The sequence below is a fragment of the Chiloscyllium plagiosum genome, unplaced genomic scaffold (genome assembly GCF_037043375.1).
Source record: "Chiloscyllium plagiosum isolate Xiang-an unplaced genomic scaffold, Cpla_swu_hap1 HiC_scaffold_31, whole genome shotgun sequence".
Taxonomy (NCBI): Eukaryota; Metazoa; Chordata; class Chondrichthyes; order Orectolobiformes; family Hemiscylliidae; genus Chiloscyllium; species Chiloscyllium plagiosum.
In genome coordinates this window covers 32,251,377-32,275,739 of record NW_028270169.1, presented here as the reverse complement: position 1 = coordinate 32,275,739, position 24,363 = coordinate 32,251,377, and the positions used below count along the sequence as shown (strand labels likewise).

At 39.3% G+C, this 24,363-nt stretch overlaps 1 protein-coding gene across 1 annotated transcript in view; it reads right to left on the bottom strand.

Moving 5' to 3' along the window:
• asl (argininosuccinate lyase) overlaps window positions 1-24,363 on the bottom strand; it is a 39,194-nt gene that overhangs the window by 2,968 nt on the left and 11,863 nt on the right. Inside the window, exons 4-13 of the mRNA XM_043718575.2 lie at window positions 23,003-23,059; window positions 19,912-20,009; window positions 14,796-14,873; window positions 13,702-13,779; window positions 10,737-10,789; window positions 9,108-9,170; window positions 6,907-7,021; window positions 5,113-5,197; window positions 1,324-1,383; window positions 357-440 (exon numbers count right to left, since the gene is read on the bottom strand). Of these exons, the coding sequence (XP_043574510.1) occupies window positions 357-440; window positions 1,324-1,383; window positions 5,113-5,197; window positions 6,907-7,021; window positions 9,108-9,170; window positions 10,737-10,789; window positions 13,702-13,779; window positions 14,796-14,873; window positions 19,912-20,009; window positions 23,003-23,059 (771 nt within the window). The remainder of the gene's footprint in view (window positions 1-356; window positions 441-1,323; window positions 1,384-5,112; window positions 5,198-6,906; window positions 7,022-9,107; window positions 9,171-10,736; window positions 10,790-13,701; window positions 13,780-14,795; window positions 14,874-19,911; window positions 20,010-23,002; window positions 23,060-24,363) is intronic.

Sequence of the window (24,363 nt, the reverse complement as noted above, 5' to 3'; positions counted from 1 at the left end):
GTAGGGTGGGGGGCAAATGAGTCAGACAAGTCTGATATGATACAATATACATTTGGGGCAACCAAGGTTATTTAATAAGAGTCCATAATGTTGGTTGTGTTACATCAGCATTGGTAGAGGATTGGCTAACTAATAGTGGGGGGAGGGACAAGGGGGGACAATTTTAGGATGGCAACTTGTTACTGGTGGAGGGCCACAGGGATTACTGCAAGCACCACAATTTGTTTTTACTGTTTATGTTAATGACTTGGATAAGGGAAGTCAATGTACTATCGCCAAATTTGGGAATGACACAGAAATAGGTGGAAAGGCAAGTGTTGAGGATGACAGAAAGAGCAAAAGGAAGAGACCATTACCTTTAGTGTAGAGAATACACCTGATGCTACTTGCAGTACTGCAGTGACTGCATCAATGGCTTCAAACATTGCCTCCTTGTCTTCCTGTAAAAGACAACCAGATTCTTACAATTTTTAAAGGGGGAATTTCCTTCTGTACTTCTATCCTTCCTCATCCTAATTTCCTCCCCAGACTGGTCAATATATTGCTGATACACAGGAAATGGCTTTAAGCACAGCACAGGAGAGTGGAATTTGGGCTAGTGCCAAAATTGGGAGAGTTGTTTCACAGACAGTCATACACACTGAATCATACCTTACACACAATGGCTCAGGAAACACCATCACCATCCCTGGGTATGTCCTGTCCCACTAGTGTGACAAATCCATCAGAGGTGGCAGTGGTGTGATATCCATTTGCGGTGGGGTTGGCAGTTGCCCCAGGAGCCCACAACACTGACTCTGATCCTGGAAAGTTTCATGGCATCAGGTCAAACATGTGCAAGGAAAGCTTCTGCTAATTAGCATGTACTGCACCGCCCCACCACTGTCCACCATCAGCTGATGAATCAGTGCTCACCTCATGTTGAGCAGCACTTGGAGGAAACCCCGAGGGTGACAAGGATACAAAATGTACACCTGGATGGGGGATTTTAATGTCTACCCACCAAGGGTGACTCAACAGCAGCACTACTAATCGAGCTGGTCAAGTCCTAAAGGACCTAGTTGCTAGACTGGGTCTCCAGTATGTGGTGAGGGAACCAAGACAGAATCGGTCAAAGTTTGGTATTTAGAATATGAAAGAGCTCTATGAGATATTATGAAACATTTACCTAAAATATTTCTTTGACATTATATTTAAACACTAAATTTCATCTTTAAATATCACTGTAAAGTCCATATAGATATTGAAGAATTAAACCAAGTTATACAAATGTCTGCAACTTTACTGAAGTAGAGTGAATATCCTGAATCAGATCCTGTATACCTGCAAATCCTTATTGTATGTGCTTGGCAGTCCTTTAAGACTCATTAAAAATCCAGAGCACTGTAAAATAGAAAATAAAAAGTTCACTTCAATAGGAAACCAGATATGGGGATTGATGTCTTTCAAACGTTGTCATATTGAGTGAGTTGGTTGGATACAGATACACAAGGGCTGCTGGCAAATTATCAATTTTACCAGTGCACGTGATATCATCCAAATCAGTAAAAATTGCACTGAACCTTCAACTTATGCACTGGCGCTTTATTGAAAATGAAGCATTGCTGTGAGACAGAATCAACTAAAAACTTTCTTTACACAATTCGCAATTGCATCAGCCAAATCATTCATTGAGATGTCTCTTCAGCCAAGAATCTACAGCTGGTTACAGTGAGCCTAAGCTGGGACAGGCACTAACATGAGGAGAGATTGTGTTCATATAACAGCTGCTGAAAGTTTACACAAGAAGCAGATTCAGCTGTAATGCCTGTAGTGGATGAAGAGTCAGCCAATGCTCATTCCTATAGTTCATGTGAACCATGGACACTTGGGTATGGTATTGGAAGTCAAGGTTGCTATGAAACTGGAACTCAGCCAAGAGCATGGGGGTGGCAAATTTAAATTGTAGCTTTCAATAGGGAAATGGGTAATTATCTGATGAGTAAAAACAATCCAAGACCACGGGGAAAGGGTGGGGCAGTGGGACCAGCTGAAATGCTCTTGCAGGGAGTTGGTATGGACAGGGGGTTGAATAGCCTTTTTCTGTGCTGTAACCAATTTTCTATGCCTTGCTGCTGAATTCAAGTTCTAATGAAAGAAATTAAGTCCACATGAACCCACACAAATGCTGAGAGACAACAGTGCTGAGTCATGTAAACTTTGCAGATTGGAGTGAATGTATGTGGAAATAGTAAACATTCCCATGTCTGATTGTGACTAAACACACACGTGGTTTAGAATGTGCAGTGATTTCTCAATATCTTGGTGACTTCTCCTTTTAAAAAGGAATGCAATTTAGAAATTGAACCACTATATTTCATGAACAAATTCCTCTATGACACAAATACCTAAAGGGAAAGGTAAATGAGCTGTGAAAGAGATCAAAGGAAGTGGCTTTTAAGAATGCCAGAAATAGTAGTAAGCCTGAGGATGGGAACAATTTATAACCCAGCAAAGGAGAGCCAATGTCTCCTGAACCAGGAGAGCTTCAATCCAGAGTGTGGAAGGATATCACAATAGGTTATCTATAGATTCTGGAAAAGTTCCTGCTGAATCAAAACGTAGCAAATGTTACGCCACTAATTAAGAAAGTAGAAAGTGGAAGAGAAGAGAACTGTAGACCTGTCGGTTTTATGCTAATAGTGGACAAAAATTAAAAATCTATTATAAAGGATGTGGTAACTACTATTTAGAAAAGAATAACAAAATTGGACAGAGTCAACATGGATTTATGAAAGGGAAAGGGAAATCATGTTTGACAAATTGGAGCTTTTTGAGGATGTCATTTGCAGATAGAAAATAATCAAGAAAGCTAATGGATTCTGGCCTTTATATTTAGAGAACCGTATAAGAATGAAGAAGTTATGGTGCAGTTATGCAAAAACCCTCATTTGACCCCATTTAGAGTACTGTGAGCAATTCTGAGCACTACATCTTAGGAAGGACATAGTGATCTTGGGAGTAGGTTTACAAGAATGATACCTGGACTTCAGGGGTTCAGGTATGAAGACAGACTATACAAATTAGGCCGGATTTCTCTAGAATTTAGAAAGCTAAGGGGCTTTCTGATTGAAGTATTCAGGACATTAAACAGGAAAAGACAGGATAGACAAAGATAAATGATTTCCACTTGAACTAGGGGGGCAGTGATCTCAATTTTTAGACAGACTGTTCAGGAGAGATGTTAGAAAGCACTTCTGCACAAAGGGTGGTTGAGTTTGGAACTCTCTTCCATAGATATCAGCTGATGCTCAGTTGTACATTTTAAATCTGAGATAGTATCTTTGTTTAACAAAAGAAAACTAATGGATGTGGGCCAAAGGCCACTGTGGAGTTAGGCCACTGATCAGCCATGATCTTATTGAATGGTGGAACAAGTTCAAGAGGCTGAATGGTCTACTCCTGTTTTTGTTAATCTTCCTGTAGACAAAAACCAGTGGTTATGACGTATTTGGATTTTCAGAGGCTTTTGAGAAGATCCACACAGGTTAGTAAATAACACCACAAGAGATTGCAGCAGGTGGTGACATGTAATGATATGGATTAAAAATGAGTTAATGAAAGAAAGCAGACAGTAGGAATAAATTGATCATTCTCAGGATTGCAGGCTGTTACTCATGGAGTATCATAAGGGTCAGCGCTAAATCCACAATGGTTCACAGTCTATGTCAATTATTTGGACGTGGGACCAAGGGCAATACTTCCAAATTTGCTAATGACACCAAATTGAGTGAAAAGGTAAGAAGAGGCTGCAAGGAGACTTGAAGAGGACTTGGGCAGGATAAGTGAATGGGTTGGACCATGGCAGACAGAACATTATATCAGTAAGTCTGAAGTTATTCACTTTGGTAAGATTATACAGAAATGCAGAACATTTTTTACATGGTGGGAGGTTGGGAAGATCTGGTGTCCAAAAGGATCTGAACATTCTTGTCAATGAGTTACTAGCAGACAGGATGCAGGTGCAGCAAGTAATTAAGAAGGTAAATGCTCTGATGACATGAATACAGAAATAAAGATGTCTTGCTACTGTTGTACAGAGGCTTGGTGAGACCTGGATTACTGTGTACAGCTTTGATCTTTGAGTAAGGAAGGATATATGTGTCGGCAGCACAATGGCTCAGTGGTTAGCACTGCTGCCTTACAGCACCAGGGACCTGGGTTCAATTCCAGCCTTGGGTAACTGCCTGTGCGGAGTTTGCACATTCTCCCAGTGTCTGCGTGGGTTTCCTTCAGGTGCTCTGGTTTCCTCCCACAATCCAAAGGTATGCAAGTTAGGTGAACTGTCCGTGCTAAATTGCCCATAGTGTTCGGAGATGTGTAGGTTAGGTGCATTAGTCAAGGGTAAATTGTAGCATAATAGAGTAGGGGAATGGGTCTGGGTGGGTTACTCTTTGTAAGGTCGGTTGGACTTGTTGGGACGAAGGGCCTGTTTCCACACTGTAGGGATTCTATGATACTTACTACAGAGAGAAGGCAACAGAGATTCACCAAATTAACCCCTGGAATGACAGGACTGTCTGATAAGGGAACAGTGAGAAAACAGGATCTATATTCTTTAGAGTTTTGAAGAGTGAGAGTTGACCTCATTGAAACTAACAAAATTCTTAAGGGACACAACAAGGTGAATGTAGATAGGATGCTGGTGACATGAGAAACAGGCAACATAATCTCAGGATAAGGGGCAAGCCATTTAAGACTGGGATAATAGGAAGTTTCACATTCACAGTGATGAATCTTTGGAATCCTCTCCCCCAGAGCTGTGGAAGCAGAATCACTGAACAAGTTCAATAGAGAATGCAATAGGTTTCTGGAGACTAATGACATGAAGTAATATTATGGTAGTGCAGAAAAATAACACTGAGGAGATGATCAGCCTGATCTAGAATGGTAGGATAGATTCGATGGACTGAATGGTGCACACCAATTCCTATCTTTAGTTTGTATTTGAACCTGGTGTTGACATTTGAAAAGTGCAGCTCAGTTATAAATATGCATGGAGTCAGAGTGAAGAAACAGCTGAATGAATTAGGGGCCTCAATTAGGCGGTCACAGACATTCCAACATACTCACCCGTCCAAACACACGACCTGCCTTGCCTCGGATCAGTTCCAGACTGTCTGCATTCTTCTTCTGGGGCATCAGGCTACTCCCAGTGCTGAAAGCACATGAACATTTTTATAGCAAGTATTTAAAAAGTACCCAACCCAGCCACATAGACACACCTAAATGAACCTTCTAAAGGAAAGTGACAGAAGCCTTTCAGATAGTTTCATAACTAATCATATCGAGTGAATGCAACTTCCTCTAGAGGAGTATGCATACTCAACAACTACTTGAGGAATCAGTTCTCTAATATCACTGCCATAGCTTAGAAATTTGCCTCAAATCTAAAGCAGATAGGTAGAGCCAGTCAACATTCGAGCACTGAGTGCCCAATCTCCCAGTATAACACAGAGGGTAGCTCCTTTGCGTGCCCCGCACCCCCATTTCCCTACTGATCCTCTTCCTAGATTTCCTACAATGCAGATACAACTCAGCCCATCGTGTTGACATGGACCCTCTGAAGAACATCTCACTCAAACCCACACCTGCACTCTATCCTATAACCCTGCATTTAGCGAGGCTAATCCACCTAACCTGCACATCTTTGGACTGTGGGAAGAATCCAGAGCACCCAGAGGAAACCCACGCAGACATGGGGAGAGTGTGCAGAATGTCACCCAAGGCTGGAATCGAACCTGGGTCTCTGGGGTTGTGAGGTAGCCGTGCTAACCACTGAGCCACTGTGCCATTCTTATCAGCCATGTAATCCTCTGGAGCAGCCAGAACTGGAGTTCTACCCACCTACCTCAGCGGAACAGTGGGTGAAATACATGCATCCCCTTTAAAATTCTAAGTTCCTCTATCTGCCAGACACTAATGAAACACACAAAGCATTTAGACGCAACAGCTGAGGCAGGTACAGCTGACATGATCTACTTTGATGACACATCACCCTACCCAAGAGTTTCAAGACCCTCACAAAAGGCCAGCATCAATGGTAAATTCAAACATCTACGAAATATAAATTAGACTCAAGTGCAAATATTGAAACTGGGAATGAACTCTAGCCTCCTTGTTAGCTGTCGTAACAGTAACTTTTCAATGTTCCACTAGACTGACCAGAGTGACTAACTGAGCTAATGAAAAGAAAATCAACTACCTCTTCTTTTTCTGTATTAGTTTCTGTGTAAAGTCACAGTTTCACTTTACAGAAAAAAATCTTACAGGAAGGCAAACATCTACATTCAAACCAAAAGCATAACAGGAGAAATATCAAAACAGTTACCCAGAAAGAAATTCTATGAGAAATAAATGGCAGCAATTTTTATACCTTGAACAATGAGATGAAATAGATTCAGGCCTCAGATTGAAATGCTGTTATTTAAAAGACCACAAGATGTAGGAGGAGGCATGGGTAATTAACCCATCAAGTATGCCGTGCTATTCAATGACATAATGGGTGATCTGATAATCCTCAACTTCACTTTTCAGGCTTTTCCACATAACGTTTGATTTGCTGACAGATTTAAATCTGTGTCTCAGCCTTGAACAAACACAATTACCCTCATTATAGCCCTCTGCGCTCAAGAACTCCACAGATTCGCTAACCTCCGAGAGAAGAAATTCTTCCTCACCTGTGTCTTCAACGTGTGACCTATTAATGGATTTTCGTTTTGCACATTACCAGGACCTCTTTCTATAAACCGTAATCATAATTCTTCAACTGCCAAATGCACCCATGAAACGTTTACACATTTAATTCTAGATAAATTTTTTAGCAAACCCAAACGTTGGCATCAACAGAAAGTATGACTAAATTACCTATAGGCATCAGACAAGGTTATGAATCCAAATTCTTTGGTGCTGTAAATGATGAGATCCTCAGATACTTTGCTCAAGTGTATCAGACACAAGGTGCACCAGAAGAGAATCTCACCTTTAATTAATCAGAGGAAAGTATTAAGCGCAGAAACTATGAAAACACACACAAGTACAAATGCACACATGGACATTTTTGTTATGACATTATTTATTTCAAATATAATGGGACAAGTTATTGATATTTGTCTGAAAAAGGAAAAATGAGGAAAGGGCAAAGGTCCAGTTGAATGTTCCTGCAGGGAACCAGCAGTCACATGATGGGCCAAATGGCCTCTGCACTGTAGCCATTCAATAACTCTATTGTTCTATTCTGCTTCAGAGGCCTCATTGAATTTCCTCAGTTCCTATCTGACCAAAATTACATAAAAACACATTGATTTAAACACTGCAGATGCAGGAAATGAAATCAGAAAATTCTCGAAAGGCTCAGTAGGTCAGGTAGTATCTGTAAAGAGAACAGAGGTGCAGCCTGTCCTTCTACTGACTGTTTCCAATGCTTCAGTTCTCAACTTGCAGCCAATCGTGCAGTTAAGATAGATATCATTACAGGTCACAACATAGCTTTAAATGAAGGTCATTTAATCATTCTAGCTCATTCATGGAGACATGACCATCCCAGCCCCATCTTCCAACTGTTTGTGAAATAACACTGTCATTTTTGCTTCCACTACCATACTCAGAAGTTCAATTCACTGCTTGAAAAATACTAGTTAAAAAAAAAATCTGGTTTGTTGACTCCAGGCCTAGTGTGATTTGGTTGACTCTTCATTGTCTTCTGAAGTGACCCAGCAAGACACTTGGAGGGTAGTTAGGGATATGAAGTAAATACGGGGCCGTGCCAACAATTTTCACATGCCAAGAACAATTAAAATAACATAATCTTGCAAGACTTCTAAACTTGCCTTTTGTTAGTATATCAGTATTATTATGTTTTACAGATAGTTGATATCTTTCTGTATAAAATTCCCAAACAACAATCCTCACATGCCCTTCTTTTTTTTTTTAAATTAGCATTAGTACCAACAAGCCCCCATACAGAGAAATTTGCCAAAGAAAATTCCTCCCACTTCATATCTCTAGTAATACATCCACTTCATGCTTCTCCTGTAATTGAATCTTTATCATGCTCCATTATTCAGTTTCACATTCTGAATGCTTTCCTTTGACATGTTTAGTTATTGTAAACCTTCTAATCCCACAGAAATTGTTACTCAAAATCATCTAGTTCTCTTTTTGTCTAACTTGTCTCGTTTGAAATATTGGGCAGACTCGGAAGCCCATGATGATCTCTTGTGCACTTTCCACCAATCCCTGCTCCCATCATTGTTGGAGACCAAATTATATTTCCAACCTCTTTAATCATTAGAAGTCAACCATCACAAAGAACACCCAACCTGACAACACTCTCAGAAAGAACTCCCCCTCTTTCACCCTAACGTCAGGCAAAATTCATTTGATCCATTCCCATTCATAGACAGAAATGTTAAGTCACAAGACAATCATAAGATCATTTACCCCGTAAATAGCTAATTTAAGTTTTTAACTTTGTCCATCCCAGTCCAGCATCGGCACCTCCACATCATAAGGTTTTATTCATATTTAACATTTCAAAATATGAAGATAGACAAATAGAATATATATTATAGCAACAATCTACATTCATATAGTGTGTTTGATGGAGTAAGGTCCCACCATTGTTCAAGAGCATTCTTAACACTGGCACCAAGTCATAAAAATGAACTAGGACAGGTGCCCAACCATAAAGAGGTCGGTTTTAAGAAGAGTCTTGAAGGAGGAGTGAGAGGTCAAGAGTTTTAGGGAGAAAGGTTGAGATTTCATAGCCTTGGCAACTGAAGGACAACAGGTCAGAGGTGAAGGGTTGTAATTTAAGTCTGTGTAAAATCCAGACATGAAGGGTGTAAAATACTGGAGTCGTGAGACTGTAGAAGATTAAGGCTACCAGAAAGACTGAAGCCATACACAGTATTTGAAAACAAGAAACTTAAAAGTTAGTCAAAAGACAGCAACATCCATAAGAATTCCCAAAGGTTAATGGATCAGGTGATGCCACGTTACAAAATCAATTTACTCTTTATATACTCATTTACAAATTATTTACTTGGTGAAGTGACTGTACTTACAAACAAAGTCTCGTCCACTGGTTGCGTCCATGCTGTTCAAACTGATGGCATCGAACTGCAACTCTGAAAGTCAAACAAACAGATCAACAATTGGTTTAATGCAGTTTAATTCTCGATGGAAAAAAAACAAATTCATTGAAGATCCATTTTAAGCATTGTATATCTCTGACAAATTAGATGAGGAAGATGACACAACATATTGGGTTACTTCTCAAAATAATTGGCAGTCAGATGTGAGTCATTCTTCTCTCCATTGCCTGATTGCTTTGGGTAATCTGTAGCGGATAGCACGCAAACTTCCAGCCTAATTACTCAAGAATATTTAAATACCACTAGGTCAATTTAGGAAAGTCAATAATTTTATTTCATACAGTCATAGAGTCATAGAGTCACAGAGATGTACAGCACAGAAATAGACCATTCGGTCCAACCCGTCCATGCCGACCAGATATCCCAACCCAATCTAGTTAGGATCCTATTCATATACCTATCCAAATGCCTCTTAAATGTTGCAATTGTACCAGCCTCCACCACATCCTCTGGCAGCTTATTCCATACACGTACCACCCTCTGAGTGAAAACGTTGCCCCTTAGATCTCTTTTGTATCTTTCCCCTCTCACCCTAAACGTATGCCCTCTAGTTCTGGACTCTCCCACCCCAGGTAAAAGACTTTGTCTATCTATCCTATCCATACCCCTCATAATTTTGTAAACTTCTTTAAGATCACCCCTCAACCTCCGACGCTCCAGGGAAAGCAGCCCCAGCCTGTTCAGCCTCTCCCTATAGCTCAAATCCTCCAACCCTGGCAACATCCTTGTAAATCTTTTCTGAACCCTTTCAAGTTTCACAACATCTTTCCGATAGGAAGGAGACCAGAATTGCACACAATATTCCAACAGTGGCCTAACCAATGTCCTGTACAGCTGCAACATGATCTCCCAACTCCTGTACTCAATACCCTGACCAATAAAAGAAAGCATACCAAACGCCTTCTTCACTATCCTATCTACCTGTGACTCCACTTTCACGGGCTATGAACCTGCACTCCAAGGTCTCCTTGTTCAGCCACACTCCCTAGGACCTTACCATTAAGTGTATAAGTCCTGCTAAGATTTGCTTTCCCAAAATGTAGCATCTCGTATTTATCCGAATTAAACTCCATCTGCCACTTCTCAGCCCATTGGCCCATCTGGTCAAGACCCTGTTGTAATCTGAGGTAACCTTCTTCCATGTCCACTACACCTCCAATTTTGGTGTCACCTGCAAACTTACTAACTGTACCTCTTATGCTCACATCCAAACCATTTATGTAAATGACAAAAAGTAGAGGATCCAGCACCGATCCTTGTGGCACTCCACTGGTCACAGGCCTCCAGTCTGAAAAACAACCCTCCACCACCACCTTCTACCTTTGAGCCAGTTCTGTATCCAAATGGCTGGTTCTCCACGTATTCTGTGAAATCTAACCTTGCTAATCAGATTCCCATGGGGAACCTTGTCGAACGCCTTTCCTTGTCTTTGTTTTGCATTTCTTGAAGTTAAGTAAACTGGCTTAATTATCATAACTAATTAGCATAGTCCTGACCAATTACAAATACTTGAGCATTTTTATATGTTTGGAAACTTACCCTTAGAAAGGAATTCTCTGTCAATCGGAAAGGGGTTTCCAGCAATAGCACCACTAGGATTAAAACAATAGCTTTCAATAAATAGATTGTAAAACATTTCTAACATTGATGTAGTTATTGGACCACTGTTCTGGTTTGCTAGTGAGGAGATGAAATTATCACACGAAGAATTACTTTGAATCCCTACAAAATGCATTCATGTAAAAGAGATGAGAGATGACTTTCTTCACTATAAAACAGCAACATCTCTTGATTCCCCACTGGTATAATGAACAAGGCATTTGATTCATACCAAGTCATTCATGTGTCGTCCATCTGTCTGTGGTTTTCTATCAGTTCAGTGGATTGAGAGAGTTAATAGAGCTTTGTGTTTAAAAGATAATAACTTGATTTCAAAAAACTCAATGCAAGGCACCACATGACTAAACTTATTGCATTTCAAATAAAACACTCATCACAAAAATATGAAGACAGACATTTACTTTGTGTTTTCAAATGGGGAATAAGTGCCTGAACTTCTTGCCAGTCAACTTCAGAGGTACTTTTGAAAAAAATAGAACAGGAAACTAATCCCTGAATAATAGAATGATGGTTAACTCCCAATCTTAGTTTGGTTGGTTGACAATGAGGAACTAAGCTCTCAGTTTTGTGGCAAAGATCACCAATGCAACACTGAGGGACAAAGCAGAGAAAATTAAAGGAAAAAATGTACTTGGCATTCAAAAATACAACAATCCTGATGGTTTTATATTCAATATATCTGTGCATTACATAACTAATGGAAATTTTGCTAACCCTGCACATTGTTCTTTTTCAAATAATCTAATTCCCTTTTGAATCTAATTCAATTGAACTTCTCTCCAAGACACTCTCAGGCAATGCTTACCAAACCTGAATACGCGGGATTAGGGCTTTTCCTCATCTAATGTTTGCTTCTATTATTCATTATTTTAAGTACGTGTGGTCTCATTCTCAATTCCGTCTCTCTCAAGTGGGAATATTTTCTCTATAATTACTGTGTCAAGTTCCTCATGATCTTGAATACCTCAATCAAATTGCAACATAGCTTTCTCTTCTCCAAGAGATATCATCCCAACTTCTCGAATCAATCTTCATAACTGAAATTCCTTGTCCCTGGAACCATCTATGTAATCCTTTTCTGTATTTTCTCCACTCAGAACTGGATACAACATTCTAGCCAAAGCCAAACTAATGGTTTATGTAAGATTAGATTAGATTAGATTCCCTACAGTGTGGAAACAAGCCCTATGGCCCAACCAATCCACACCAACCCAGACTCATTTCCCTCTGAATAATGCACCTAACAATGGGCAATTTAGCATGCCCAATTCACCTGACCTGCACATCTTTGGACTGTGGGAAGAAACTGGAGCACCAGAGGAAACCCACGCAGACACGGGGAGAATGTGCAAACACCACACAGACAGTCACCCGAGGCTGGGATCGAACCTGAGACCCTGCTGCTGTGAGGCAGTAGTGCTAACCACTGAGTCACTGAGCCACCCGTAAATTCAATTTAAGTCCTCACTCAATGATCTTATTAATAAAGTCTAGGATGCTGTGTGCTTTATTAACTGTTCTTTCTACCTCTCCTACCATGTTTACTGACTTCTACATATATAGATCCAACTCACTCCAAGTCATTTTCGAGATGTACTAATCACTTCCTATTCATGTACCCATCCAGATGCCTTTTAAATGTTGTAATTGTACTAGTCTCCACAACTTCCTCTTCGCATATGGAATGAACTGCCAGAGGAAGTGGTGGAGGCTGATACAAGTACGGCATTTAAATGCATCTGTGATGGGTACATGAATAGGAAGGGTTTAAGGGGATATAGGTCAAATGCTAGAAAATGAGACTAAATTAATTTAGGATATTACTTGGCATGGATGAGTTGAACTGAAGGTTCTGTTGCCTTGCTTTACAACTCAATGACTCTTTATTTTACATAATCTCTCTGGGTTCCTACCAAAATGTATCTGCTCACACTTCTCCGCATAGAACTTGATCTGCCATCTACCTGTCCACTTACCAACTTATCCACATCCTCTGAAATTCTATACCATCTTCATCACAATTTACACAACTTATATGCACCAAGGTGTACATGATTAATTTTGTCAGGAAGATTAATGGGGTTGTAATGTTCAACACTGAGAAGGAAAGCAACAGTTACAAGATATTAATGGACTTGCTGAGTGAGGGTGTATTTGCTAAAGTAATTTTAGTATCGATAAATGCAGGATATGAATAATAAAGTTATATTTTACTTGGAAAATAATTTAAATGGGGTAGAACAGCAGAGATCATGGATCAAATACAGAAATCAGTAGAAGTAGCAATCAGGATAGACAAAGGCAAATCAACCTTCAGGATTTAGTTGTAGAACTGAAAGAGAGAGAGTCTACAATCACATTATATTGGAACTTGGTTAGACCTCAGTTGCATTTAAAAGGACACAGAGGCACTGGAGAGATTGTAAAAATATATTACAAGGATGATAGAAGTCATATCTATAACGAAAGAATTAATAGGTTATGTCTATTTTCTCTTGAAAAGTCTAAGGAGCAGTCTGACAGAGTTCTTTAAAATCACGAAAAAGAGTTTGAACCTTGAAGACACAGTGACAATATTCCCACTTGTGGGTTAAAGCAAAACTCAAGTTTACAGACAGTGTCCAAGAAATCAAAGCAGTGGTTTGGGCAAATAGTAAATGTGCATTTACAGGGTGCTAGGTAAGTTTAAAATAGAGAAGGATTAAAGGATTATGTTTAAGAGACAGATAAGGACAAACAAAAGTGAGGAGGTTTGAATAAAAAACCAATGCAGGTTAGGGTGAACAGACTTTTTCCTGCGCTGTACATTCGACATAATTGTATATATTATTTATCTCTCGAAGGTAATAAAAGGAAATAGATATATTATACATAAATATCGCACCTTCCCAATGGCAGGACATTGGTTCTTTTCCTAATTTCCTCAAGTCTCTCGGCATCACGAGACAAGGCAACAGCATGGCTAAAGCACAAAACAGAAATTATCTTTTCACAAAAGGTATCAACAAAATAACTTCTTACAGTTCTGTAGTCAACACCATAGTTCACTTATATTAATGTTTTTCTGAAAACTGGTGTTAACCATGATGGGTAACAGTATGCTGGTGCCAAATTAAAATCAGTTACATTACCGTAACACTTTCAAGATGCCTCACATTGATGCCAACTTCGATCACTGTCACGTCATGCAGCATCCCACCAACCACAGAGGAGCCAATCGTTCATTTTTAGCAGCGAATGCCAGAGATACTCCTATTGGTCAGCATGTCAGAAGAATTCACTACTCCTCTTGGAATAGTGTCACAAGATCTTCTTCCATGTATGTAGACAGGCAGAGTTTGATTGCACGTTTTGGCAGGGGCTTTTTAAAAAATATATACTCTTTATTGGAATATGGGTGTTGCTGACAAGGTCAGATTTTGTTGCTTATTACTAATTGCCCTTAAACTGTGCAGTTTGTTAGGCCATTTCAGAAGGCAGTACAGCTAAATGTGAATCACATTGCTCTGGGTCTGGACACTGATGTAGGTCAGACCGGGTAAGGATGACAGATTTCCTTGCCCAATGTCAAAGTAAGATTGCAACCACCTATTGCATAATCTTTAAACATTTTTATTCGGCTGACACCGAAGAAAATCCTAGCCTTCAAATTGGAAATAAAAACTAACTCCAACCATCCCTAAGTAACATTTACCCATGTCTCAGTTGAAATCACTGAACTTCACCTACCACTTTAAAAAAAGACCTGTAGTCTAATTCTAGCTGTTTCTTTACAAACCTCTGAACAGATCGTGTGATATTACAGAAGTCATTAGAAAGTAAGTGTTAATGCTGTGAAAGCACCACATAGTATGTGATGGTTTGATGACTTTTTTTTGTCTTAACAAAAATAACTGTGGACCTGATAAATATTCTCACTTGCCACGTGACTTCCAAGTTTCAGGTGTTTAATTTAACACCAACTAAAATAGTGATCACCTCAGAATCCAGTGACTCCATCGAATTGGCTGTGCTCTTTGCATATGAGTGTATCCAGGAAAAAGGATATCAATTTCCCTAATGGATAAAGGATACATTATTATTAACACATGGAACAGAAACTATTTTAAAAATTCAGTAACAGAATAATATGCTTGAGGGACAGACAGAAAAAGTAGTTGGCAATTAACAAAAGAAAAGAATTGAAATGAGCAGAGACAACCCATGAAGAGGGGAATCATTTAACTGTACATGACAGCCTGTGATAGACATTTCAATAAGGCAAGAAAAGGCTTAGAGATTTGAAACTGTTTCGTTGCAAATTTATTGTTTAACACAAACACCAGTTTCCACCTTTCCCTTTTAGACCATTTCCCTGTCCACAAGCTAACTCCTCACTTGGGAAGGTTCAGCTCTTTTTTTCCTTTTGTTAAAATCAAATCTGTTCAAAGATGTTATTACCTACTTTGGAGCAGGTGGGACTTGAACCCTTGCATTCTGGCTCAGAGGTACCATAACAGAGCCTTAAGAACCCAGCTCTTTTTAAAGAAATATCCACAAATATTTATTACACACAACCGAATGGCTTTTTCCCATCACCAAAACACATATGCCTAGGTGAGGAGCACAGCCTTCAATGCTGGGGCTACAGATATTTGCAATATACATTAATCTCTAACTTTCACCTGTTTGACATCCTCCAATTTTGAATTCCTTCCAACTTTGATTGATATTTGCTTTCTCCAATTCATTGGTGCCCCTCACAAAAACAGCATAATAATACCGTAAAGTTTTCCATTATAATACCAACAGAACTTTTATGGGTCTGCCTTCAGTTCAGAACACACTAATGTTAACAGAACTACCCTTACTGAAAAACACCACACCCCAATGTCATGGTCCATTGTCAGTATTTGTGGCCTCAGCACTGATCCCTGTGGCACTCTACTAGCTGCAAATTTCTATACAGGAAATTGCCTCTTTAACCTAACTCTGTCTTATAATAGTTAACCAATCCTCTACCAGTGCTAATATACTACACCCAACACATAGGCTCTTACCTTATTAAGTTGACAAACATGTGATACGTTGTTAAATGCTTCCTGAAAATCCAAATACATTGCAGTACATCAACAGCTTACAATTTATATATCCTGCTTGCTCCTTCCTCAGAGGTTCTAATGAAATGTTCAGGAACGATTTTCTCTTCAGAAGGCCATGCTGACTCTTTGATTCTACTATGCATTTCTATATGTTCTGCTCTTACATCCTTTATCATACTTGCTAAATATTTTCCAATAACAAATACTAAGCTTATTGGTGTATAATTTCCTGAATTTTGTCTCCTTCCATGTTTGAATTAAAAAAGTGATCCATGGGCACTTTTCCAATCCTCCAATTTTATAGAATCTAAGAAGTCTTGGAAGATTGCCATCAATGCATCCACTGTCTCTAGAGTTATTTCTTTTAATATCCTAAGATGTATCCCATCAGATCCAGGGGTTTATCGGTCTTTAACCCAACTAGTTACCCTGGTACTTTTTCTCTGGTGATAGCTGTTGTATTTGCTCTCCATTTTTTGCTCCTTGATAATTTAGAATTCTTGGAATGCTATTAGTGTCTTCTACAATGAAGACTGATATAAAATGTTCTTCAGTTCCTGACATTTTCTAGTTCCCCATTATTACTTCTACAGCCTCATTCTATATTCATACTTTTCCTCCTCTTTCTTTTCATACATTTGAAAAAGCTCTTGCTGCCTTTCTTGATATTACTTACAAATTGACATGCAAAGTCTATTTTCACCCTCTTTAATATTTTTCTGTGTTCTACTATTAACACTTTCCCATCTTGTCCAATAGCCTTTCCTGGCCATTTCCACTCCATGTCCTCCCTTCTTATAGTAAACCATGGTCACCAGGACCGAAATCTCCTTGGATGGTCTGATGGGATATTTCAACACTTTTTTTCTGATACCTCATTTTTAAGGGAAACTTTTTAACCAACATATAATGAACTTAGCTGGATTTAAAAAAAAAAGATGATTGTTGCTCCTAATGCTGGAGGTTGGTCATACAGCAGTGAAGACAATTTTGGGTTTTGGGCCATATCCCCTAAAGAGTGTTTTGTATGTATGACCCATGCCAGTATTGGTTGTAACTTACATTTCAACTGATCTGCCACTAATTTGTGTAACAGGTCATCAATTATTGCATGGCTTCTTTTACACAAGCCATTGCTGAATAGACTTTTTGCAGGAGTATGTATTACTATAAAATTTAAGTTTCTACACATCCCGAAATCCATCTTTCACATATTCATCGCCATTATTCACGAAGAATTTTGTAGTGATCAAGGTGTCTACTGTCCCACTTTCCTGTATCTTTGTCCACTATAGTTTTTCTGTCCATATTGTTGATCATCATGAATATGTTAAACCTACATGCCCTATCTACAAAAATGTAATAAAAGCTATTCCAATATTTGTCCCAGATCTTCAGATCCATTAAATTCCTAAGCTAAAGGTATACTTACAACTGGGTGAAGTGGTGTCTTTAATGCACATCACATTACAATGTGATTTATTCTACAAAAATCAGAATCCTTACAGTGTGGATGCAGGCCATTCAGCCCATCAAGTCAACACAGACCCTCTGAAGTGTAACCCACCAAATCCACCACCTACCCTATCCCTGCATTCCATGTGGCTAACCCACCTAGCCCACACATCCCATATTTGGACACTATGGATAATTTAGATTAGATTAGATAGATTAGATTATTTACAGTGTGGAAACAGGCCCTTCGGCCCAACAAGTCCACACCGACCCTCCGAAGAGCAACCCACCCAGACCCATTCCCCTACACTTAACACTACGGACAATTTAGCATGGCCAGTTCACCTAACCTGCACATCTTTGGACTGTGGGAGGAAACCGGAGCACCCAGAGGAAACACACGCAGACACGGGGAGAATGTGCAAAGACAGTTGCCTGAGGCGGGGATTGAACCTGTGTCCCTGGCACTGTGAGGCAGCAGTGTAATCCACTGAGCTACCATGTCTGGTTAGAAGGTTATTTTGCTCAGTCGCCTGGATGGTTGGTTGTGATACAGAGTTATGATAACTGCATGGGTTCAGCACCTGAATTGGCTGAGGTTACCATGAAGGATTCTCTTTCTCAAACTTTCCCTTTGCCTGAAATGTGGTGACCCTCAGGTTAAACCACCACCAGTCATCGCTCTCTAATTAGAGAGCAGGACTGCAGTTCAGTAAAACCATGATGACGTTACCGTTTACACCTCTGGAGCAGATTAGCCTTTAACCCTGGACACTACCAATCCATCACAAGAGCCCTTATAATCTAGCTCTTTTTTAAAAAAAATACCTCACTACAATACAAACTAAAACACATCAATTTACAAGCATAACTTACCAAGGGCAGAATAATAATTCTTCCTATAACTTTATATCATACAGTTTTTATCCTTGTCGACAAAATAGCCACTTACTGTTTAGGCTTAAACAGCACAGACACAAATTTTATTTTAACCTACCTGCTCAGACATATTGTGAGACATGTTATGACACACTTCTGGAGCAAGTGGGACTTGAAAACCCATGCCTGGTGGCCCAGAGATAGGTGCACTAGCAGTGCAAAGCCTAATGAACGTCACTTGTTATCAATCAACTCTGGAACTGTTCTGGTTTACTCTTAAAGGGACCTACATTTCTTACAGTGACAGTCTGTCTGGCCTTCACTATCCAAGTTTAATCACCCCCTTCAATAGTAAAATAATGGTTTGTTTGATGGTACAGCTCATTAAGTAGCAATTATTAAGAATCAAGGAAAAGGCAGGGAAGGTAAAATACACCAACAATCCCACTTCATATCATTACAGAATTATACAGTATGGGAACAGACCCTTTGGTCCAACTAATCCATGCCGACTACAATCCCGAACTAAACTGCATTTGACGCATCGACCTCCAAACATTTAGATAAGTACACAAGTAAGAAGTGTCTTTTAAGTGTTGTAATGGTACCACTTTCCACCACTTCCTCTGGAAGTTGCCCCTCATGTCTTTTTTAAATCTTTATCCTCTCACCTTAAAAGTATTCCCCAGTCTTGAAATTCCCCACCCTAGGGAAAAGACATCTGCCTTTCACCTTATCTACACCCCTCATGATTTTATAAACCTCTAGAAGGTCATCCTTCAACCTCCTACGCTCCAATGAAAAAAGTCCCAGCCTACCAAGACTCCCCTTATAACTCAAACCCTCCAATCCTAACAACATCCTGATAATCTTTTCTGAACCCTTTCCAGCTGAATTATTTCCTTTCTATACTAAGGCCTTCTGATGTAAGTGATGTACAGTAAAGGTAAAATGGAATGAAAATAAATAAAATAGGACTTAGTTTTGCTGACCTCAACAGCCCGAACCGTCTTCTGATTCTGAATAGGGTTTTACAGCAGTTGTTATTTTCCCTTAACTATAGGCAAAATAAAAGGGAAGTTGAAAAATAGTCACAGTCTTTGCTCCCGCTCATCAAAGTAACTCATGCAGGAAATGTGGGCACGCAAAGGGGACGGGAACACGTATGGCCCTGATTTGAATAATAATCTCATTTCATGGTCAACAGCCTTCCGAGAGCCAGTATCTGGGTTCATGCTGAAACAATATGGTCATTCAAGGGAGGTGTCAGACAGCTGCATACTCTAGAGCAGTTCATGGGCTCAGCACCTACTACACAGGAGCTTAGGGGCAAGTTCGAAAGATAAATCTGAAGAAAAATGGTGTCTGTGATTAACCCTAGCTATACTAGTGCCATACATCGTGACAGAATCATGATGCTGTAGCTAGATGGTCAACACACAAAGTGAACCACAATAGACAAAGCCCAAAAGTTTTACTTTGAGTAAGTATACATTCCCCATGGAAATCGGATTTTCTGCTCAGCTTGCATTACATGAAGGGTCTGTTTCCATGCTGTACATCTCTATGACTCTATGACATAGATTGAACAAATAATTTCAGATAAATTTGTTATCTGTGGATTACTTTTTAAAAATCCTTTACACTCTAACTGCAAAGAGACACAGAATAAAACTTACACAGCAGCCCTTTCAACCATTGTTTTAATCAACTGCAGCATGTGATCCATCAGAATGGAGATATTATCTCGTAGCCATAATCTCATATCAGTTACTACCTGTAAAAAAAAATTCATTGTGTTCGGTTAGGCATATACTATATTAGAATGGCAAATAGTGTGAAGTTCATTATCTGAATCCATCAACACACAGCCCAATGTGAGGTCAATGATGCAAAAAAATTGGTCTAATTAGCATCTTGGGAATTGCTGCAAAATCAACTGAAGTGGATTCTTTTCAAAAAGGCCTTCATCTCATACCAAAAGATAAACATTTCTAAATTGACATTTTATAGCTCATTGGCAAACGTATAAAATACGTCAACAGTATGCAAGCTATCATGGTAAAACTGCATCCAATTTAAGTTTTAAGTGAAGCTTACTTGCCTCAATTCACTAGAATTCACTCAAAATATTTCTTGCCACGTCTCTTTCAACAACTAGGATAATTAAAACTGAGCCAAAGAGAATAAATCACCTCAGGACGTAATCCATGGTCTTTGCTGAATTAAATGCTCTCAATTAAAATGTCATAGTTCACCACAGTATCCTTGTGAAGGAAATTGAAATTACCAATTATGTAAACAGTGAACTTGTAAAAGGTTTTCAAGGCCTTGGATAATACACTACTGGAATAATGTTTGGGATGACAGCCAGTTAATGTGGGAAATTAGAGAAGCTGAGATATTTCTCCTGAGAGCAGAGGTTGAGGAGTAATTTAACCAAGGCCTTCAAAATCACGAAGGGCTTAAATAGAGTAGATTAAGAGAAACGGTGTTAGTATTTTGTGGGTCAGACAAAGTTTAAAATATTGGTAAAAGAATTGGGGTCGTGGGGGGAAACAAGGAAAAATGCAAAGCCTTTATAACAATAAACGCAGTAATGTTATTCTTTGTTGTGTGAAGAGTCATATTGGACTCAAAAATGTTTCCTCTTTTAAAATCCACAGATGCTGCATTAAAAACTCAAATATGTCTGAAAAAGAAACACTTTTGTTCCTGTTAGAGTTCTAAGACTCCACATTCTAGTAATTTATTATTATTATGGATTTCTCCAATCTATCTACTTGAAAATCAATCTGAACTTGCTTTTCCTTTAACCTACCGTCAAAAGAGTGGTTTATAGGCTGTTAGGTCACTGATGTAAGTCATAATTTTGCTTCCCAGTCCAGTTTTTCAGGTGACTCTAAGGTTTTACCTCCCTTTTTCATGGGAACAAATCTGCTTTGGGTTACGATAATTGGCTGCTTCCAAACGTAACCCCTTAGATGCTCGGGCACATTTTGTTTTGTTGGTCTCATGGCCTTTATAAAACTCATTTTCACTATAACAAGCTGTAAAATGATTAGATTACGTGTGATGATCTTTTCTGCAGGATTCTGCTGTTTGGTGTACTGTATATATTTTCCTCGGTGGCTTTTCTTCACAAAAGTCTCAGCCTGGATATTTAACATGTGCTGTCTTTTTTTATTAAAGCTGTACCAGAGATCATGTGAAAAGTCAGTTTTCTGAATGTTTCTCCAGCCAGATACTTTCAGGTCTGCCTCTCAATCTTCACAACTGACATGATTTCTTTGGCAGTGTATCCTGAGCTAACACCATCTTTTGCCATAAAAGCAGAAAATGCTTCACAAAAAAATCATACTGGACTTGAAACATTATCTCTGTCTGTCTACTCTCTCTCTCCACAGATACTGCCAGACCTGCTCAGTTTCTCCTATATTTTTTGTTTTTAGGTCAGATTTCAAGCATCACAGTATTTTGCGCTAATTCCATATTTTGTCATGTGTTTATATGCGATGTAATAAATTGTGGATCCAGACAGACTGGTTGAGGCGAAGGCAAGTCAACAACTGTCTATAGGCTTATTGTTCAAAGTAACACTATTTACTAGACTTGTGTACTAAACATTATCAGATACAACAATCCTTTACTAGGCAGTGACTTAGGAAATTACTAAGCCTTTTTTTAAGTGTCTTCATGTTCACGTATTCTCTGCCTCGCCTTCAGGGAGTCACATATTCAAGTATGCTTCTTCCAGTAGTCTTTCCAGATAGCTTTAACTCCACCCATACTGTGGTATTTATACCCAGTTATGCGTACCTCTCTGACATCACAGCAACATTACTCAAAGCTCCTATTTCCATATACAACAGTCGTAATCTATAAGTATTATTGGTGCACAAGGTTTGTGTAGGGATTTGTAGCTCGGGTGCTGGTTGCAGTTGCTGTGGGTATGTTCGCCGAGCTGGGAATTTGGTGTGCAGACATTCCGTCCCCCGTCTAAGTGACAGCCTCAGTGCTGTGGAGCCTCCTGCGATGCGCTGCTATACTATGTCAATTGGAATTTATTTGGTTTTGTTCCAGCTGCTTCTGGTTGCTCGTTGCAGTGGTCAGTATACTGAGTCTAGGTCTGTGTGTTTGTTGATGGAGTCCGTGGATGAGTGTCAATCTTCAAGAAATTCTCCGGCTGTCCTCTGTTTGGCTTGTCCTATTATTGTTTACGATATCCCAGTTGAATTTTGTGGTTCTTGTTGTCCGTGTGTGTAGATACTAAGAACAGCTGGTCGTAGCGATTAGTGGCTAGGTGATATTCATGAATGTGTTTACAACTAGCAATCTGCATTCATGAACATCAACTAGCCACTAAACTAGCTGTCCTTAGTATCTATACACACGGACAACAAGGACCACAAATTGAACTGGAATAACACAAAAATGATCATAGGACAAGCCAAACAGAGGACAGCCAGAGAATTCCTAGAAGTTTGGCACTCATCCACGGACTCTATCAACAAACACATAGACCTAGACTCAGTATACTGACCACTGCAACGAGCAACCAAAAGTAATGGGAACAAAACCAAATAAATTCCAATTGACATAGTATAGCAGCGCTTCACAGGAGGCTCCACAGCACTGAGGCTGAGGCTGTCACCTAGACAGGGGACGGAATGTCTGCACACCAAATCCCCAGCTCGGCAAACATACCCACAGCAACTGCATTATTAGTGCACTGCAAGACATTATGGTGCTAACACAAATCCAATTTACCTGGTCATTCCTGCTTCGACCAGTATGCAATTTTCCTCCAGCTTCTCCAATCAATTCCTGAAAGTAAAAGAAAATCACACCAATGTTTTTTTTAAATCAGAATAGATCAGAAGACATTAATAATTTTTGTTGACATTATATGAGATCTGCAAATACAAATATGGCCCAGATTTTGCTCTAATATCAGTAGTCACACTATCAGGGCCCAATATTCCAAGGCAAATGAGACATTAACTTTGTCTAAGACGACAGCAACAGATAACAATAAACACTGCTGTCAGAGGTTCCCTGCTCTTCCACACGTTGCATTCACCAATAGAGTACGTACAAACATAACTTCAATGCAATGATCTTCTGAGCTTATGAATTGCTCTGAAATAGAAATAGCTGAGAAAAATTAAGTATAAAGCGTTCAGAAGCAAAGTTAATTGAAAACAGCATAATGAGGGATAATTACTGCTGAATAACATCTCAGGCCCGAAAATGTTAATCTTGTCAACATGAAATTTCATTCCTTGAGACAAATTTTTTTGCTGAAGATTTAGAAAATGATACATACTTATTATGTTTTCTATCAATCAGTCTTTTATCTTTCACTTAATATCAGTTAGAATGTCCCTTCCTTCCACGATTTTAAAATGGTAGCCCATTGTCTCCTGGTTGTACATGCCTACAGTTTTATGGTCTGGGCAGCATTATATTGTGGTCAGTTACAATCTCAGTTAATCTTCAAATACTTAACTACACTTGGCCAGTGGTCTGCAAATGTCAGCATCTGTCCACCCTCAGTATTAAGTCATAGAGTATTAGGCTTGCTTCCCCACCTCAACAAAAATACATCAAGAGGAGCATGTACTCAGTCTCCAGTGTCTGTTTCAGTGCGGTGGCTTCGACAGTGAATGTGTTAGTGCCAATTCAACCAGATTGAAGGTCATTGTGACATGCAGTGTGTGAACCAGGAGGTCTAAAATAAAATACCGTATTTTTAAAATATTCTTTCATGGAATGTGAGCATTGCTGATTGTGAAAAGTATTAATTGTCCTTGAGAAGGTCAGGGTGAGCCACCATCTTGAGTCATTGAGTGGCTTGCTCAGCCATTTCAGAAGCCATTTAAAATTCAACCCAATCACATTAGGCTGGAGCACTGTGGGTAGACTGAACCATTTAAGGATAATCTTAGCTTCATTTTCCATCCTAAATCTCCCAATTCTCTTTGTTTTGACCCCTCTACTGAATATGCATCACAGCTGAGTAGCTACAGAACTTTGGGATTAAAAAAAAATACAATCTCACAATCCTTTGCGTGATTGATTTTCTCATTGTCTCAGTCCCAAACAGTCTTTATTTTGAGACAATGATC